Source organism: Petromyzon marinus, chromosome 72, assembly GCF_048934315.1.
Source record: "Petromyzon marinus isolate PM22_M1 ecotype Great Lakes invasive population chromosome 72, UKy_Petmar_22M1.pri1.0, whole genome shotgun sequence".
Taxonomy (NCBI): domain Eukaryota; kingdom Metazoa; phylum Chordata; class Hyperoartia; order Petromyzontiformes; family Petromyzontidae; genus Petromyzon; species Petromyzon marinus.
Genome location: NC_133738.1, coordinates 8,278,833 through 8,299,798, shown reverse-complemented (window position 1 = coordinate 8,299,798; position 20,966 = coordinate 8,278,833). Strand labels below are relative to the sequence as shown.

At 43.5% G+C, this 20,966-nt stretch overlaps 2 protein-coding genes across 6 annotated transcripts in view; both read left to right on the top strand.

Moving 5' to 3' along the window:
• The first annotated feature begins 13,360 nt into the window (after positions 1-13,360).
• Positions 13,361-20,251, top strand: LOC142906955 (uncharacterized). 4 transcript variants are annotated; one of them, XM_076055780.1, is made up of 3 exons: positions 13,361-13,453; positions 15,182-15,315; positions 16,797-20,251. In XM_076055780.1, exon 3 carries the CDS (start codon positions 16,838-16,840, stop codon positions 18,752-18,754), a length of 1,917 nt encoding a protein of 638 aa, XP_075911895.1. In that variant the 5' UTR covers positions 13,361-13,453; positions 15,182-15,315; positions 16,797-16,837; the 3' UTR covers positions 18,755-20,251. The 4 variants fall into 4 exon arrangements, with proteins under 4 accessions (XP_075911895.1, XP_075911893.1, XP_075911892.1 ...); XM_076055778.1 differs by having other exon boundaries at positions 15,182-15,400; XM_076055777.1 differs by having other exon boundaries at positions 13,364-13,453; positions 14,837-15,400.
• Positions 13,377-20,966, top strand: part of LOC116957341 (uncharacterized) — a 76,596-nt gene continuing 69,006 nt past the window's right edge. For both annotated transcript variants that reach the window (XM_076055790.1, XM_076055793.1), the window contains exon 1: positions 13,377-13,453. The gene's annotated coding sequence lies outside the window, so the exon portion shown is untranslated. The remainder of the gene's footprint in view (positions 13,454-20,966) is intronic.

Genomic DNA, 20,966 nt, shown 5'->3' with positions numbered 1-20,966 from the left:
TTGGCCGGCCACCCCCCATGGCTGAGTTACATCGCAGTCCCCGTGAATTGGCTTAGAATTGTATGGGCACGACGAAGCTCCCCGGGCAAACCGCGATGAAAACACACCCAGCACAGGGGAATAGGGCCTTGGGGGAGCAAAGCTCCCAGTGAGCAACGCGAGGGGGGAGGGCGAGCGCGTAGACAAAGGAATAGAAGGGTATCTAAGTCATGAGGCCAGGCGGGGGTGTCAGCCATTACAGAGTACAAACTGGAGGCACAATTAGCATATCAGTGAAGACCGGTGCATTTTTGTCTCCCAAGTGGCAATGCTTACACATCATACCAGGTACTCATTTGAGGCCGAGTCGACCTAAGAGAAGCCGAGAGCCGGTTCAGATAATCGTCTCTGGTGTTGACCAAACTCATGTCTCTGGGTTCATAGCCCAGCACGGTACCCACTGCACTACCGCTTCCCACATTACACACACCCACACAGTACTCACGATAAACGTTGTGGAAATATACTTACGTATTTTTTTCATGATTTTCTACGTAAATTAAAATCCAGTGTAATCGAGGCTATTATGAAATCGGTCATATTTTCGCATTATTGATCTCCCTCTTAGAATAATGATCCTCCTCAAGAATTACTCAACGATGGCAGCTATACAAAAATAAAAAAGAGATCCCACCAACAGCCTCGTCATAAAAACCAACAAAATCATTTCTGATTCAACCGCATTAATTGATCAAACCAAACAGTTCTCGTTGAAACCTTCTGCTGCCAGGCCACCAAGATTATACGACTTACCAAAAATACATAAAGTAGATACACCCCTTCGTCCCATCGCCTCTACTATCAACTCCCGCACCTACAAACTGGCTCGTTTTCTGTCTGAAATCCTGCGGCCTTTCACTGGAAAAACCACCCCTGTGGTACAAAATTCTACTCATCTGGTATCGACAATCAAGGGTATTTCCCTGTCCCCATACGACCTGCTTGTCAGTTTTGATGTAAATTTTGATTTAAAGCTTTCGTGACTGCAGGGATTCATATTCTTGGTTCTTTCGGTAAAGTCACGTAGAAGGGAAACAATAAAATAATAAAGTCACGTAGACGGGAAACAATAAAATAATAAAAAGATAAAAACAATATTTGTATTATTTTATTGTTTCCCTTCTATGTGACTTTACCGAAAGAACCATTAATATAGTTTTGATGCAGTTTTATTATTCACCAAAGTTCCTGTACCTGACACCATTGCAATCATTGAAGACTTGGTTCATCAAGGACTAAACACTGAGGTACTCCCCCTGGTGAGACACTGCTTAACCAATACATACTTCACTTGGAATGAGCTTTCTACAAACAAACTGAGGGCACCCCAATGGGCTCCCCCCTATCTCCGGTTGTAGCCAACATTTCAAGGAGAAATTTGAGACTGACGCCATCCAGACTGTCACTCTGCGCCCAACCATATGGAAGAGGTACGTGGATGACACTTTTGTCATCTAGCCACATGGCCGGCCTGTTCTAGACCAATTCTTCGACCACATCAATTCCATACACCCAGCCATCAGATTTACCATGGACGTCGAAAAAGATGGCAAGCTACCTTTTTTGGATGTCCTAATAAAAAAGAGACCTGATGGTTCAATGAGCCACTCTGTCTACAGGAAAGCTACCCATACGGATGCTTACCTGAAACCGGAATCCCACCACCATCCATCCCAAAAGAATTCCCTCATCAAGACTCTGCACCATTGAGCCCAATGCATATCCGACCAGGAACACATAGCCAGTGAACTCAAGCACGTACACCAAGCTCTTAAGGCTAATGGTTACTCCAACTACACAATCCGCAAAGCTATCACTCCAACCATGAAGAAAGACCCTCTTGAGGAGCCATTCAAAACCATCACTTTACCCTACATTGCGGGGATCACAAAAAATCTCCAAAATCTTGAATAAACACAAGATCCAGGTCCGATTCAACACATTACATAAAATCCGTGATCTGGTTCCGTCTGTAAAATATGTGATTCCGGACATACAGTACCCTGGCGTCTACAAACTAAGTTGCCTCTGTGGTAGTAGCTACTTTGGAGAAACCAAACGACATGTCTCGGACCGCATCCGTGAACACAAAGCAGACCTAAAACACGGTAGGACCAACACCTCGGCCGTGGCAGATCACTGTTATAATTCAGTAGGCTCACATGACATTGACTTCTCCAAGACAAAGGTTCTCTGCAAGACATCTGGCTACCATGAGAGATTCGTTCATGAGGCTATCCATATATGCAAACACAGAGACAATTTCAAGCGAGAAGATGGATTCTGGCTTAGCAATCATTGGAAGGATTTGATAAACCATTTAGGGTCTTAATTGATTGTTCACGCTTACGGTGGCTTTCACGAGCAATGACTCCATATAAGGGCCTGTTTCATAAATGTAATTTTCCCATTAAATACATCATGAGTTCATTGTGTCAGGTTTAGCAGCCACGCCCAATCACTCAATGTCAAATTTGCCCAAATGAAAAGAACTCGTATAATTCTGTAGATTTTTCTGGCAGTAAAAGTGTTGGTGTTCTACATGTCAGCATCAGAGGGCTTGTGATTAAATTAAGTCAACTAAAATTAGAAGTGGCAAATCTTGACCCGGACATTTTTGCCTAACAGAAACATTTCTCTCTCCTGCCGTCAATGACTTGCAGATTGCGATTGACAACTACAACCTTTTTCGGTTTGACCGAGGATCTAAAGGAGGTGGAATTGCCATCTACGTTCGTAATACTATTGCATGTTCACTAGCTCACTTCTTGTTTAAAAAATGTTTCTTTGAAGGTCTGGCTCTCAAAATAACTCTCCCAAATAATCAACAAATATTGGTAGTGTGCTGCTATCGACCGCCTAGTGGAAAGGATTTTGAAACTGCATCTGCACTGAGAGAGCTTTTTGGGGGCCTCCCTAAAGGTGAAATAGTTTTAGTGAGTTATCTAAATTGCAATTGGCTAAACTCGCCGGCCGTGGCCACAAATTTTGCAGATGAATTTAATCTGTTTCAATTAATAAATGTCCCCACAAGACCCAATCTACAAAATCCGGGACAGTCATCTCTGCTTGACGTCCTATTGACAAATGCCCCTCACAATTTCACACTGACTGGTGTTCTGGGTAATAGCCTTAATAATCACTCCTTCATTTTTGGGGTGAGATCATCAGCCCCCATAAATTGGTTGAGAAGCACTCTATGAGACACTTCAGCACTCGGCCATTTACTAATGATGTGTTTCACTCGGATTCTAGATTTGAAGCTTTAGTGACTGCAAGGATTCATACTCTTTGGTTTTATTCGGTAAAGTCACGTAGATAAAATAAAACAAAATAAAGCAATTAAATCACGACGTTTCAGAGGCAACACAAGCTTCCGTCTTCAGGTGGAAAAGTCAACGCAGAATATCTGTGTTAGGAGCACAGTTCAGAGACGACCTTGGATTATATACAGGTTAAGGGAGGGGGGAGGAGTCAGTAAGGGGGCGTGGGTGGGTGGGAGGGCTGGTCTAAGCAGCCTTTTGATAGAATGCTGCGGGTAACACCCACTTCTCAAAGCTCACATCAAAGGGCCCCCCGATGTGGGCTCACATCAAAGGGTCCCCCGGTGCGAGCTCACATCAAAGGGCTCACATCAAAGGACCCCTAGATGTGAGCTATCACTGGTGATAAGGGGGAACCCATGGGGGTACCCTCATTTTGTTTGTAGAAGGTACTTGGAATGGTACCTGGAATGGTACCTTCTACAAACAAAATAAGGGTACCCCCATGGGTTCCCCCTTATCACCAGTGATAGCCAATGTTTTCATGGAGAAATTTGAATCAGATGCCATCCAGACATCCATCCTCAGCCCTTCCCTGTGGAAGAGATGTGGATGACACTTTCGTCATTTGACCACATGGCCTCCCAGCTTTGAATCTTTTCCTAGACCACATCAATTCCAGACACCCTTCCATTAAATTCACCATGGAAGTGGAGAAAGATGGCAAGCTACCATTCTTGGATGTCCTGTTTGAGAGAAGGCCTGATGGCTCTTTGGGACATTCTGTTTACAGGAAGCCCACCCACACAGACTCCTGCTTGAAACCTTATTCCCACCACCACCCGACTCAGAAGAATTCTCTCATCAAAACGTTAATCCATATGGCTCATTGCATTTCTGACAAACACCACCTGACTAGTGAATTAAAACATGTACATATGGCCCTCAAAATGAACGGCTACTCTGACCGTACCATCCGCCAAGCTGTTTCTCCCACCACACAGAAACAACCACTTGACACTCCGATCAAAATCATCACGTTACCATACATATCAGGCGTTACTAAAAGATTTCCAAAATTCTAAACAAACACAAGATCCAGGTCCGGTTCAACACTGCACAAAATCTGTGATCTATTCCCGTCAGTTATGGATGTGATTCCTGACCTACAGTACCCCGGTGTTTACAAATTGAGTTGTACCTGCGGGGACTTATATCAGGGAGACAAAACGACATATCTCTGACCGAATCCGCAAGCACATATCAGATTTGAAACACGGCAGAACGAATTCTTCTGCCATAGCTGATCATTGTTACAACGCTGTGGGTGATCATGATATTGTCTTCTCCGACACCAAGGTGCTCTGCAAACCTACAGGCTATTATCAGAGATTTGTCCACGAGGCCATCCAGATTTACAAACATAGACACAACTTCAACCGAGAGGATGGTTTCAAATTGGGTAATCACTGGAAAGATGTTTTAAATCAAGTCAAACGTTAGCTGCCTTTCAATGTTTTGTACAGCCATTCCTCAGTGGTTGGATATCATAGTGCCCTTTGATCGCATTCACAGAGAGCTCGCATCGGGGAGCCCTTTGATGTGAGCTCACATCGAGGAGCCCTTTGATGTGAGCCCTTTGATGTGAGCTCGCACTGGGGGACCCTTTGGTGTGGGCTCACATCGAGGGGCCTTTGATGTGAGCCCTTTGATGTGAGCCCACATCGGGGGGCCCTTTGATGTGAGCTTTGGGAAGTGGGTGTTACCCACAGCATTCTATCAAAAGGCTGCTTAGCCCAGCCCTCCCACCCACCCACGCCCCCTTACTGACTCCTTCCCCCTCCCTTAACCTGTATATAATCCAAGGTCGTCTCTGAACTGTGCTCCTGACACAGATATTCTGCGTTGACTTTTCCACCTGAAGACGGAAGCTTGTGTTGCCTCCGAAACGTCGTGATTTAACTGTTTTATTTTGTTTTATTTTATCTACGTGACTTTACCGAATAAAACCAAAGAGTACTTCACTCAGATATTGACAAGGTCTGTGATATGCCCAACCTGACTACGGCTTGGGAGACCTTCAGGTACATGTTTCTCCAAATTCTTAACAAACATGCTCCGTTGGTTAGATTTAAAACTAAAGGCAACTGCCCAGCATGGTTTGATCCTTTGATTACAAAGTTCATGAAAACTAGGGACAAGGCTTGGGCATGTGCTTAGAAAAGTAGTTTGGTCAATGACTGGCTATAATACAGGATTTTAAGGAATAGATGCGTCAAAAAAATACGGCATACAAAAAATGCCTACTTTTCCTCCACTCTCCTGGAATCACATGGAAATGCCAGGATTTTCTAGACCTGTCCAAAGCCTTTGATACAGTAGACCACAACATCCTGCTTAGTAAACTAAGTTGCCTCGGTTTTTCCGAAAACGCAGTAAAATGGTTACAAAATTACCTCTTTTCTCGCACCCAAACTGTATTCACAGATGGTTGGAGGTCAAACAGTGTTAAGATAACAAAAGGGGTTCCACAGGGTTCCATCCTCGGCCCCCTTTTTGTTCTCTCTTTATTTCAATGACTTGGGCACTGACCTGGATCATTCCAGGGTAAATCTTTTTGCAGATGCCACGATACTGATTACTGCTGACCGCTCTCCGGATGACATGATTGCTAAGCTACAGGGTGATTTCAACAAACTACAACATCAGCTAGTTGCTCTTAAACTAGTCCTGAATACCTCCAAAACCAAGGTGCTATGCTTCTCACCAGGACTAAAGCAGGAAGTAATTATTCCCCAATTATATTCCTTATATAATTATCAAATAGAGCAAGTCAAAATCTATAAGTATCTTGGGGTCATCCTGGATTCAAAACTGAATTTTGAAGATCACATTGATTATATTGGTAAAAAGACAAAAAAAATGGTTTTCTGTATCGACACAAGCACTGCTTTCCCCCTATCTTCCGTTTGGAATTGATAAAAGCTACCATACTGCCTCTACTTGATTACTGTGATATCGTGTATAAATCAGTCCCAAGTACTGTACTGAAGAAGCTTGATTCCATTTATCACTCGGCCTTAAGATTTACATTGAACTGCCCATATAGGACTCACCACTGTAATCTCTACATTGGGTCAAACTTAACATCTCTTAATGTTCGACGGCTTGTGCACCAAATCTTATTAATTCACGATGTACTTACAAAAAAAATCCGCAGACTACCTGCTGGATCTCCTCTCTGTTTCAAAGAACAAATTTGACCTCAGGTCTTCGCTCATTTACCAGCTTCACATTCGCTATTGCCGTACAAAAACTGGAGGAAGGGCCTTTGCTATTGATGCCCCCAGGGTCTGGAATGCTATTGCCAATAAACTGCAACTTGAATCGCTACCAATGATATCTTCTTTCAAAACTGCTCTAGAGGCGTTGTACACCCCTAGCTGCCATTGCTATTCATTGGCGTCAAATAAAATAAAATGTTTCACTCCGGATGACGCTGCAAAGTATTATCTGTATTTTGATTTAGCGTGCTGATCTTAAAGGTGCATTGAAAAATTTGATACTCCGACTGATGCTTCTGTTGTTGTTGAGTAACTTATGCAGCCAGCTATGGCTCTAGGGTTTGGTGTTACATGTTATTTATGTAGTTTTTGTAAAAAAAATTCGGTCACAGTCCCTATGATCACTGTTACATTGCAATTATGGCTTTATTTTTTGGTGATTTCGAAAAGTTTTTTGGTTTGGACATGTTTGTTTTGTTGTAGTACGGAGTTAGCCTGATGGCCTTAATCTAAGTTTTCTTGTGGTTGTTTTTGTTGTTTGACTTGCATCCCACTGGGATTTTTGCACACAGCGTTGGTGTACGGTGCTTTTTCAGGAATATTTTGCTGTTTTTTCATGGATTTTCTGTTTGCACAGTCACATAGTCACTTTAAGATGTTTTCTTGTTCGTGTTTTTGTTTTTTTTGTTTGTTGTGGTTGCACCCGATTCAAGAGCCGAATGGCTCACAGGGCTATACAAAAATAAATAAACTGAAACTGACATAAACTGTCAGGGCCTGGCTCAATCACGTAATTTATTCAGTCGGGAGAAAACTCGCAAGTGACGTCATGTCATCTCCTACGCCACGCGATTCCATGTGACGTCACGAGATCCCGGAAAGCTGCTCGCCACTCAACTGAGATCCGAGGTGAGAAGTTCACATCGTGGTGGTCGTGTTTTTTGGTGGTGATTGTTGTGTATTTAGGTGCAGCCTCGCTTCTATTGTTCTCCTGGGGGGTCTCAATTGAGTGTAGCAGCGAGTATGGAATCGATGTCCAGGCTGGAACGTTACAAAGTGTGGCCTAGCCATGCTGTGCTTGCCTCCTGCCATCGCCTGATTGTATTTGCTTTAATTTTTGTTAATTTTAATTTGTCCTCACCCGGCAGACTACTTTAAAACCATGTTTTGTTTTAATATTTCTACTATTTTGAACTATATATCTCTTTCAGAAGCGACCTGCCCACAACGACGTGGCTTGTAATCGTGTGGAAATTTACAGCAGCCAAATGCTCTAAATTGATAAAATAAAACAACACAATAATATTCTCACGACGTTTCGGCCACAACACAAGCGGCCTTCATCAGGTGAAGGGGGGCGAGACTGTCTGGTAGGACACTCCAGCGCTGTCCTACCAAACAGTCTCGCCCCCCCCTTCACCTGATGAAGGCCGCTTGTGTTGTGGCCGAAACGTCGTGAGAATATTATTGTGTTATTTTATTTTATCAATTTATTATTTTATTAACATTCTACGTGACTTTACCGAAAGAACCAAAGAAGATGAATCATTACAGTCACGAAAGCTTTAAATCGAAAAAATGCTCTAAACTCAAGTTTCTAAATGTGGAGGGGAAAAGCGGAGTTCAAATCCACGTAGAAAGAGAGACACGCAAACTCCAAATAAACACGCGTCAGCGTCGGGATCCAACCCACGACCTCCTGTATACCGGGCGATGTAGTGAAAATCTCGCCAGCGTGGTGCACACTCGAGTGCTTTATCACACCGAGTCTCTTTACTTCAGTTCAGGAGCGTCCTGCCCAGTTGGTTTGGCAGTCGGGGGGAGGGGCGATGCTTATTCGCGTATTGCCGATTGAGTAAACTGGAGGCATTTGTTCAGCATTGCAATATTTGGACGATACCAGTCCGGAAGTTTATTTCAGAGTCAGGATAAGTTTATTTTTTGAGTGAAGTCAATTGAACTAAGATGCTTATTTTCGAGTGCGGTTCAGCCGGCAGAAATCTAAGAATTTAATAATAAAAATAGATTCGACGCTTTCGTGACTGCAGGAATTACTCTTTGGTTCATTCTGTAAAGTCACATAGGCACACACTCCTGTGTGTGCCTATGTGTGTGGCCCACTCACAATCAGAAGTGAATTTCACGCGTAACACCCATTGAGTTTAGACGCTCCTTTTTTAAGGGCGACTTGGTGGGCAGACATCAACGCATTCCAAAATTACAGGTTTTCAAAACAAACTTAGTAGCAATTCTGTTGTAAAATTACATTTCCACTCAATCTTTAGTGATTTAATAATAGTCAGTTAAATGAGGTTATAGATGGCAGAATTGAGATGGCAAAAGACGATATGTGGTTCCAAACCTTTGGACGGTGACATCTGGGAAACTGTTAACAATCAGTCATACAGGAACCCCTAGACTCGCACAGAGACCCACAGACACGCACAGATACCCAAAGAATGACACAGAGACCCATAGAATCGCACAGAGAACCACAGACTCGCACAGAGAACCACACTCACACAGAGACCCACAGACATGCACAGAGACCCACAGACTCTCACAGAGACCCATAGACTCGCACAGAGACCCACAGACTCAGACAATTGGATGCACGTCACAGATTTTTCGGATTGTCCAATGGTTTAATAACAAGTCAAATAAAGAGCAAATCTATGGAAAAAATAGCCTTGTAAATAAAAATGTGGTTCATATAGACTTGATGTTTGGTCAAATATACCACAATAATGTGTGGTTAATGCAGACTTAATGCTGCCTTGTAATAGGTATCTGTTTGCAAATTGGACTATGTACTTTATTCATTTCCATTTATTTTTCGTGAATTGCTTACCTTTCATCTAGTTTGCACTCCTATCGTTTTTGTATGTTAGTTGAACTTCTCTCACACCGAACGTATCCAACCATTTTGATTTAAAGCTTTCGTGACTGCAGGGACTCATATTCTTGGTTCTTTTGATAAAGTCGCGTAGAAGGGAAACAAAATAATAAAAATATAAAACAATAAAATTCTCACGACGTTTCGACTGCAACACAAGCAATCATCATCAGGTGTGAAAACCATGGCATGAAAATTTGAAAAAATTGGTGCTTTTTTAACGTTAGCACCACGGAGAGCAATTTGGCAGTTATTCAGATGGACGAGTCCATCTATTCTAGATTTGAAGCTTTCGTGACTGCAAGGATCCATACTCTTTGGTTCTATTCGGTAAAGTCACGTAAAAGTATAAAACAAGAAAACATAAAAAAATCACGACGTTTCGGCCACAACACAAGTGGCCTTCATCAGGTGAAGGGACCAGACTGTCTCGAGGACAGCGCTGGAGTGAACACAGCCAAGCTCAGACCGCGACCTTTAAGCTTGTGTGAGAGGAATTAAGGTGCCTTGACAAAGGAATTAGCATAAAAAATAGCATTTAATTGGCGGACTTAGCATGATGAACAGTGTAGAGGGGGTAAACATGTGCAGACCGGCGAGGGGGGGAGGGGGAGTTTACATATTGATGGTGTGAAAAGGGAATTTAAGCAGCTGCGAATGTTTGGGGTACCACTACTTGAAAAAATATACTGTACCATTGAAAATTAGTTTAATGTTTGGTTCGATTTAGAACATCTTTCCAATGGTTGCTTAATTTGAAACCATCTTCTCGGTTGAAATTGTGTTTGTGAATCTGAATTGCCTCGTGAACAAATCTCTGATAAAAAACCTTGGTATCGGAGAAAATTTTCTCACCGTTCATGCTAAGTCCACCAATTAAATGCTATTTTTATGCTAATCCCTTTGTCAAGGCACCTTAATTCCTCTCACACAAGCTTAAAGGTCGCGGTCTGAGCTTGGTTGTGTTCACTCCAGCGCTGTCCTCGAGACAGTCTGGTCCCTTCACCTGATGAAGGCCACTTGTGTTGTGGCCGAAACGTCGTGAATTTTTTTTATTTTTTGTTGTTTTATACTATTATGTGACTTTACCGAATAGAACCAAAGAGTATGAGTCCATCTATGTTCGGAAAAGAGGGAGGGGGGGGGGAGACGAAAATAATTGATGCGGTCCGAAAGCCACCGTAAGCGTGAACAATCAATTAAGACCCGAAATGGTTTATTAAATCCTTCCAATGATTTCTAAGCCAGAATCCATCTTCTCGGTTGAAATTGTCTCTGTGTTTGTATATGTGGATAGCCTCTTGAACGGATCTCTCATGGTAGCCGAAACACCCAAGAATATGAATTCCTGCAGTCATGAAAGCTTTAAGTCAAGATTTAATACAATTATAATTTACATTTGTAAAGTGCTGCATTTCATTTGTGGATCCCACCAATCCGTGCCATGTATCAAAAGTATGAAATATACACACCCTACAGGGATAACAGCCAGAACTCAAGAGTGGATGAAGCTTAATTTACCCACTAACTCAATCACTCACTCACCAGATAACCTACTCACTCCCTACTCAATCAGTCACCTACTCACCCACTCGCTCAGGTAAACGGCGAAACTAGGCGGGGGATGAAGACCAGTTTACAGAGGTGAGTTTTAAAGACAGACTTAAATATATCTAACAATTCTGATTGTCTTACTAATCAGAGTGGCTGCAAAATTTGATCAGAGTGGTTAAACTCGGAATATTGTGATTGGTGACATTTGCAATGCGTTGGCAAAACCTTCTCTGGATCTCGGAGAGGAGGCAGTTTGACTGGTAGCTTCTGCAGTCGGTGTGGGTTCCTTTACACTCATACTGGTAGAACTCACTTCGTGGCGAATGGCGGCTGTTGTGTGCGGTAAAGTAACCTATAGCGCGCTGCGCTACGAATCACGCAACACGATTTTAAATTTCGATTTAAAGCTTTTGTGACTGCAGGGATTCATATTGGTTCTTTCGGTAAAGTCATGTAGAAGGGAAATAATACAAATTAAACATATTATTGGTTCTTTCGATAAAGTCACGTAGAAGGGAAGAACCAAGAATATGAATCCCTGCAGTCACGAAAGCTTTAAATAAATAATTAAACAATTAAATTCTCACGACGTTTAAATTGCAACACAAGCAATCATCAAATTTTCTTGCTGTGGTTTTCACACCTGATGATGATTGCTTGTGTTGCAATCAAAACGTGAGAAATTTATTGTTTTATTTTATTATTTCCCTTCTACGTGACTTTATCGAAAGAACGAATACAAGCAACATGAGTTCAATTCCCACTCAGGTGTGGTGCTGGCCATACACCCACTCCTCCTGAACTTATTGTTAAGGCTATATTGGGGGTCTTTATTGCGGGTAACTATGTGTGTGTGTGCATTGGAATATGCTCATGTGTGTTAATGTATTTTATTTGATTGCGAGTGTAAGTTAACACTTAACCTTGTTTTTTATTTGCATATTTAGCTTCTGTTAGTATTACTGGTTTTGTAGAGCGTGTTTTGGGAGTGTGTTAACGTGCTGGGTAGCTAACACACGGGTTTGTGTATTTAATGTGTGTCTTTGTGTATATGTATTTGTTGCTTTTGCTATGCCTTAAATATTCCAGGAAGTAACTACACTCTGTCAGTGGTTGGCTGGTGCACCATCTGGTGATAAAATGTGAACCCAGAATATTGTGATTTGTGACATTTGCACGGCTTGGGCAACCCACAGTCTAAGAGCAGTTTTAGTGCCGGGCATAATGGATTTCAAAAGGAAGGTCCTGAGGGAGGGTGGTGATTTTAAACAGGTTGCAATACGGAACATTATTACAACAACATGGACTAAACGATTATCTTTGCTGGATTGGACGAAGATCTAACGTTTGACCACACTGATTTCCAGATAATGAATATTCAGCTTGCCAGACCTGCAGAGAAGAAGCTTGCAATGCCCAATTGTAGTTTCAGTCCAGGGCAGTTCTGCACAAATGTCATATAGTAGACCCTTGTATATCACGGGTTTATTTTTTGGGGTTTTCGACCTATCACGGGCAACCTCTTTGCATACCAATTTACATATTATTGGGTCTTTCGGTAAAGTTCAAAGAAAATAACAAAAATACCAATTTACACTTTCCTGGGAAGACTGTTCTGGGAAGGAGGGCGGGGTGGGTGAGGAATGCGAGGAAATCCATGGCACCTCAGCCTTTGCCATGCAAGGATGTAGCCTTAACAGACTGTTAGGGCAAGTAGCCCCTATAAAAGTTGGCATGGCACACAAAGGGAATAGGTTACCAGCACCATTCCTGGCCGCCTTTGTCTCCCCAGTGGCAATGTTTACACAACACACCAGGTACTTATTTGAGGCTGAGTCGACCTGGAAAGGCCCCGGGCCAATTCAGGTAATCGTCATGGTTTTGGGCGTGAGCGGAAATTGAACTCGGGTCGCTGGGTTCATAGCGCAGCACGCTAACCAAAGCGCTACCACTCTCCACTCACGCACACACATCGTCATCATTCTAAGCAGAGTAGTCAGTATTTAGAATCCTATTTATTATCTTGGAATGTTTTTTTTCTATAGAGTTTCTACTTGTTTATTTCAATTGTTTTGTTTTTAGTTTAGTTGGCATGCTGTACAGTACTTATTCCAATTGTGATGCGTATTTTTGGTTGCCGTTTACCTAAGCCCTTTGTTTCGGTAACGCTTAAGTATTGAATATTGCCGTTTTGACTTTCTTGGCACGTTTTTTGATGTTATCAAGGCCTAAGTACCATGAAGAGGCTTCAGCTTTTGGTTGTTCATTGTTATCGATATCCCTGCCCCTCTGCTCACATTCGTTAAGGATTTTTATGATTTGGGCAGGCCCGGCAAATGGTGCGTGACAAGGATTCGGAGCCGTTTCCTGTTCAAGTTGGCGTGTGACAGGAATTCCCTCTGGCCACATACATTATGGTAAGTCCCCGGGTAGCGGAAGACCCGACTTACGCAAGTAATCCAGCGTGGTGAGGTTGTGGATGAATACCGCGGAGCGAGGCATAAGGCAGGCAGCATCTTCCCCAAAGCGGTGGTGTATAGCTGCTCTGCACTCTCAGTCATGCTGTTACATTGTTCCCGTGCGTATACTATACCCGCCTCATCGTCTCGTAACTTTCAGTGTAATATCACCCTTAATTGCATTGCAATAATGACTGGAAAAGATTTAGGTCAATGGAATTGTTTTGTAGCATTGCCTAATTTTTCTTTTGGAGCATTATGTAATTTTGGTTTTCTGTGCTTAGAACTATCTTGTTTTTCCCATGTTTCTCTTTATAGTTTTGATTTGAAGTTTATTTCATGAGTTATTTACGTTATGTACTATATTTAACACAATTACACTTCGATTGCTTATGGTATCAGCCAACAGCGATCGGAGAGGTCTCGGCCTAGTCTATGCCCGGTAAATGAATATTCGGAAGTGACTGTTTTCTTTTAACAATTAATATTAGAATGTCTCATGGTGTTCATAAATATTTGGATACGTTTTTTTTCAATTTGTTTAATTATGGGTAGTGTTAGGGTAGATATTCGATGAAATGAAAGAATCATATGAAGTGCAGAACGTATGTACAGCAATACGATACAGGTCGCAATAGAAAACGGACTATAGCGCGATACAGTACTGAGAGAAAAATGAACGAGTAATCGGATACGGCGGCACAACTATTTCCAGCTATGGAATTTCGTCTTGATTTTGGGGGAAAATTGTTCAGTTTCCGACATCGGAAAATTGGGTTACGGATTGTTCCCGGGAACCTCACCCTTCCATGACCCGTGGACTGTGTTGTACATGAAGATAGCATCTTCAATATTTACATAGTTTTGATAACCTCACAATGGGCCTACAAAAATGCATTTGGTACAGTTACAATGAGAGAGCTAATCGATGGCTGGTTATAGTTAAGGGATCGTTGCCTGCTGGTCAACCATGTTATGTATGCTGATGATCTGGTAATGGCTACTCAATGCGATTGAGTTAGGGACTCTTGTTCTCTACCTGGAGAATTTCATCATGAGGAGGAGCCTTACATATCTTCCAAAAAAATAAAGCACCTGCTTGGGTATTTCATGTCATCCAACATTCTGCCTGGTCGCCTCTTAATGAGTAATCAGGCAGTTCTAGAGGTGGTGGAGGAGCTCCCATACTTGGTTAATGTGTTCACGGACCAGCTCTGGTTTGGCAGCTAAAGTCTCAATTCAAATTAGTCGAGCAGCATTCTTTAATTAGACTGTATAACATGGTGAGGAAGCAGCCTGGACCGTTGCTCCATACAAATCACTGAATCTTCTTGCCCACAGCTATGACCCCTTTCTCTGTGGATGTGAAATATGGACTCCTTTAAAGAACCATCTGTGCTGGCTTATACAATTAAGGCTGGTCTGCCTATGATTCATCCTATATTGAGCCAGACTTGATGGTTTTCGAAGCTGACAAATCTCTGAGATATCCATACAGAATATAATCAATGAGTCTATTTGGCAGGCGAGGCTGCATTCATTGGTCATGAATCCCGCATGCTCAGAAACTGCATGCTCAAGCAGCGTATGTTAGTTCGGATACAAGGGACTAAACGAGTATGGCATGGACTAGAGAAGATATTGGAAGATGTGGAGGTGATCGGACTTGCTGATGACTGGTACCAGGAGTGTGAAGATCGGCCTCTGATGGAGGCCCTTGAAGGATGCTGCAGGATAGTTGGAGGCATTCATCCTGCAACAACGAGGTCAAAGGAGTGACACATCAATGGGTGGAGCACTGGGTGGCTAAAATGCAGCAAGTAAGCACAGTGGGTAGCACAGGTGGTGCATCTGCCAGTCATCTCAGTCATCCCTTGACACCTGGATCATTCCCATGACCTACTGGCAAGTGCTCCACACTTACATGGCTTCAATGCACACCAATCATGGCATGAACACTGTCATGATATTACTGCCAATTTGTGGTGAATGGTGGCTGTTTTCTTGATATAATCTGTTAATGATCCATGTGAAACACATCTGTACGTAAGAATCAGAGTGTATCTATATGGGAAGCGGAGGCACATTTGTTCGTCCACTGCATTATGGAGCCAACATTCAGAGTTGTATTATTGCTGACAGCAGACATGATTGACAAATGATAGCTTAACTTATTGTAGGCCTCTGCTGGGTTGATTTTTTCTAGGTTAAGTACTTGGTGAAGAGTATAAGCATCTAGCCAGGCATGGTTCTAGCCACAACACCACCTTCTTCACCGTTCCAATGCTTGAAAGTGTAAAGTTTTTATTTTTGCTTTAGAGTATATTGACCATATTAAACACCTAGGTTTAATCAAAGCAATAGGGGTTTTTTTTATTACAGGTGTAAAGAAGCTCCTTGCAGACATCCATTTTCAGGGGAGTAGAGCTTTATTTCTCCGAATGTATATACAGTCCAAGTGTAACGACTGCCACACTCGTAATTGCTATGGCTATCTTCAGCCCCGACGGTTTCCACCAAGTTGATACCTGAACAGTCAACCCCGATGGTTTCCACAGTCGGCCCCAACGTCGTCCACCTCTGGTTGTCAATTAGTCCCCGAGTAAGCTCCCCGACCACGGGCCTCGCTCCCCATTATATACTCACTCGGCCCCACCCCTATCGGACAGTGCCCCCCCCCCCACACTTTATAACATGTGTGTCCTTAATTGAATTTTCTTACAGTGCCTTCCGGTCACCTGTTTACAATCATCACAACGCACGCCTTCTAGAACCCCCCTACACATGGAACGTTTCATAAGCATGGAAAAGACAGCACATGAAGCTGAAATTTCATCTGTCCCTCCGAGCATTCAAGCAAATCTGAGCCTGGCTTCAGACTTACAAATTGCGATTGAATATTAATTTGTCCATTTTATCATATATCTGCCCAATGCGAATATTTTTATTTTTAACACCATTGGCTTTTTTTAGCAGACTTTAGCAATAATGAGCATTTATTCAATAGCCATATACAACCGAAATTCTGTATGTAGAGTTATTGGTTGTCATTGATATTAAATATACTAGGGCCTCCAGGCATTATACTGACCACTTGCCTGCTATGCCAGTCCAAGAGCTAATTGTCAATAATAGCAAGTGCCTTAAAACAGCCTCTATGTTGCATTGGGGGTGAATTTGTTTTATTTCTCATGAATGTTTGAGTGTTCTTGTCTATGTATTATGTGAATTTCACGTGTGACTGTATATATATTTCTATGCTGACTTACATTGTGTGGATATTACTGTTTTCTGTCTGCAGCTGGCAGTTACTCTGTCACTTTGCTGTACAGAATTGGTCAGATGGAGCGAAGACAATCAGCAGGAGAGAAACCATTCAAGTGCACTGTGTGTGGGAAGGCGTTTGCACATTCATCACTTCTTCAGGCCCACCAGAGAAGACATACAGGAGAGAAACCCTTCAAGTGCACTGTGTGTGGGAAGGCATTTGCATGGTCAGCAATTCTTCAGGGCCACCAGAGAACACACACGGGAGAGAAACCCTTCAAGTGCACTGTGTGTGGGAAGGCGTTTGCATGGTCATCACATCTTAAAAGACACCAGAGAATACACACAGGAGAAACACCCTTCAAGTGCACTCTGTGTGGGAAGGCGTTTGCATGGTCATCAATTCTTCAGGGCCACCAGAGAACACACACGGGAGAGAAACCCTTCAAGTGCACTGTGTGTGGGAAGGCGTTTGCATGGTCATCACATCTTAAAACACACCAGAGAATACACACAGGAGAAACACCCTTCAAGTGTACTGTGTGTGGGAAGGCGTTTGCACATCCATCAATTTTTCAGGCCCACCAGAGAACACACACGGGAGAGAAACCCTTCAAGTGCACTGTGTGTGGGAAGGCATTTGCAATGTCATCACATCTCAAAACACACCAGAGAATACACACAGGAGAAATATCCTTCAAGTGCACTGTGTGTGTGAAGGTCTTTGCACAGTCATCAAATCTTAAAAGACACCAGAGAATACACACAGGAGAAACGCCCTTCAAGTGCACTGTGTGTGGGAAGGCATTTGCAATGTCATCGCATCTTAAAATACACCACAGAAGTCACACAGGAGAAACACCCTTCAAGTGCACTGTGTGTGTTAAGACCTTTACACAGTCATCAAATCTTAAAAGACACCAGAGAATACACACAGAAGACACACCCATCAAGTGCACTGTGTGTGGGAAGGCATTTGCACATTCATCACTTCTTAAAATACACCAGATAATACACACAGGAGAAAGACCCTTCAATTGCACTGTGTGTGGGAAGGTGTTTGCACGTTCATCACATCTTAAAACACACCAGAGAATACACACAGGAGAAAGACCCTTCAAGTGCACTCTGTGTAGGAAGGCATTTGCACATTCATCACATCTTAAAACTCACCAGAGAATACACACAGGAGAAACGCCCTTCAAGTGCGCTGTGTGTGGGAAGGCGTTTGCACGTTCATCAAATCTTAATACACACCAGAGAATACACACAGGAGAAACGCCCTTCAAGTGCACTGTGTGTGGGAAGGCGTTTGCACGTTCATCATATCTTAAAACACACCAGAGAATACACACAGGAGAAACACGCTTCAAGTGCACTGTGTGTGGGAAGGCATTTGCACAGTCATCACATCTTAAAAGACACCAGAGAACACACACAAGAGATAAACCATTCAAGTGCACTGCATGTGAGAAAGAATTTTCACGGTCATCATGTCTTAAAAAACACCAGCAAACACACGCAGGAGAAGAACCCTTAAAGTGCACTGTATATGGGAAGGGTTTTCGACAGTTACGTGATCGAAACAAGCATCAAACCATTCATCAGGAAATTAATCTGAAATCGGCTTGTGAAAGTCCAAGTGCTGCAATGAGTCCATCCCTCATGAAACAAGAACTAGAAAAACATTTGAGATATGAAACGTGGCCAGGAGTGAAGGCGAAATGTCAAGAAGTGAAAATGAAATTTGAGTCGGTGAAGGTCAAAAGTGAAGAAGTGACGGTAAAGAGTGAAGTGATAGTGAAATGTGAGGATGAAGATTCAACTCCAAAATCCGACCTTCACGTCGATCGAGGCAGCGTTAAGCTGGAGGAGACTGTGGACTCTGAGGCAGAGCGAGGCAACGCCCAGCAATTTGTGGATGTGGAGGTGTGGGTGGATTTTTTAGGCAATACTGAGTCAAATGGAGACCAAGTAGATGTTTATCATTGAGCTTAGGATAACGAAGTTCCATTCCATTCACAGGCCTTTCTCATAATAGAGTTTTTGTTGGGTTAGATCGCGTAAATATATAAATTTATCGTTAATACCCACCACCACCCGACACAGCCAACTAGTAAGGGTTGTCACGTAAACAGAACATGCCAATTTGTCACTAGTACAGCACACCGGTGTGTTGGAGAGCCAAGCAACTCAGTACCGACCTGCACGTGGACATGAGTCTGCCAGTAGGGTGGAGCGATGATTGATGCGTAACCCCAGTTGGGTAATTTGTGACTAATCTTTCGAATCTGACAAATTTTGACCCTGACACCATGAATGTTGAACATCCACTGTTAAGCAGATGGTGCATAATTTTGGTCAATATTGCTGCAGTAATCATGAGGGCTGCCGGACAGATATGAACTGTGAACCTCTTGAAACAAATATCAACCGTGCTATCACTTGGCTTCTCGCATTCTACGAATGCATGCAGGTGTAGGCATCCATTCAGAGAACAGTGTACAGTAAATGTGCTGTAATGTGATGCAGTATATTTCAATGCAATAGTTCAATGTTGGCGATGTGTCTCTTGATAATTTAGAGTTATAATTTTAACACGTATCTGATTTAGAGCATATACAGCAAAAGCTCTTATCCAGCATCCATGGAGAATCGAGGGTGCCAGTTCATCAAATTTGCCGGTTATCTGAAAGGTATACTTAACGTTTCAGCAAATTTCTCAAGGATAAAAACATTTTTCAACGAAGAAATTAGGCATACATTTTAACTATGATATTCAAAATAATTAACTCTTTTACAGAGGTACTCACAAGTCATTTGGATAGCATTCTAAGTTTATTGTAGAGAAGCAATGGTGCTGTTTAGATTACAGTGTACAGTAGTGCAGTACTGTATTACAAATACAGTTCTAGTGGGTTCACGGGACACGGAGACGGTGTAATAGAGGCAGCACTTTATTCAAGCTTGGCAAGGGTTACATTGGAAGGGGTAACGGCCCCTTCACCCGTATACACGTTGGGACACCCCCTAGGCTATCTAGCCTAATTCCTGTGCTCCCAGTTCCGTCTGCTACAGACACTAGAGGAGGCTATCTGACCTGGCCCTGGTCATGGCACAGGTCACGGCACCCCACCAACCAGACCGACCCTTAAAAGGGCTCCGGCTCTAAGGCTCTGGGGCTGCACCACTGGCTTACCCTGCCGGCCCCCAAAAGGGCAGCGGTCAGGGGAGTCCCAGGGTCTATCTCGCCGGCTTTCCTTCTTCACTGGTTCTTCACTCGGCACCAACACACTGCCCCGAGCTCTCTGGCTCCCTGCCCTCTATACCCATACACCACTGAGTGCGAGGCTATAGTGGACGTGGTTGTAGCCACCATGATGTGACTGTGTGTTCCCTTCCCGCAACACCCCTACATCACCCCCTCCTGTACTGCCCGCAGCCGTCCCGGCTGCAACAATATTGAACAATAAACAATGCAAGAAAAACCCTGAACAGTGTGTGCCTCATAACAACCGAACGCCCCAATAAATAACCCAACCCACCTATACACATACACACTATATACAGCATATACATTCCCCCCCCCCCCCCCCCCGCTTGCGACCGGAATCACCCGTTAGCCCAGCAAAAGGAGCCATAACAGGTGAGTAGATAGTGTGAACAGAACAAGTGCAACAAGAAGGCAACATTACAAAAACCGGCACGTTTTGGCGCGAGCCTGTTTTGCGGGGCCATCGTAAGGGGCAAAGCCGGTCGGGCCGGTGGTGGGCGCTGTCCGTTCGGGTGCGCAACCCTCCGGCATCCTGGGAGGACAATCGCCGTCCCCGCCGGGTGGCGCAGGCGGCCGGGAGGGCGTCATTCTCGAGGCACCTGAAGATGGAACAGTTAGTGACAGATCAGGGGTAGGCGGCGAAGTCGCCATCCGGGAGTCTGCGGACACATCACATGCTCGGCCTGTGTAATGTGGTGGAGGAACACGTGGTGCCACAAATGGCTTCAGGCGCGAGGGGTGTACATACCAGCGACGTTTCCCCCACTGAATACGAATACACTGTGGCCGCATGACCTGCACAATTTCCACGGGACCCCTCCATGGCCGCAACAATTTCGACGAGGTTGCCAACGGTACTTGAGGGCAGTGCAGTCAGGCTCTGTCATCCAGGCTCCATGCATGTGTGCGTGACTGGCGCGTTTGCAACTT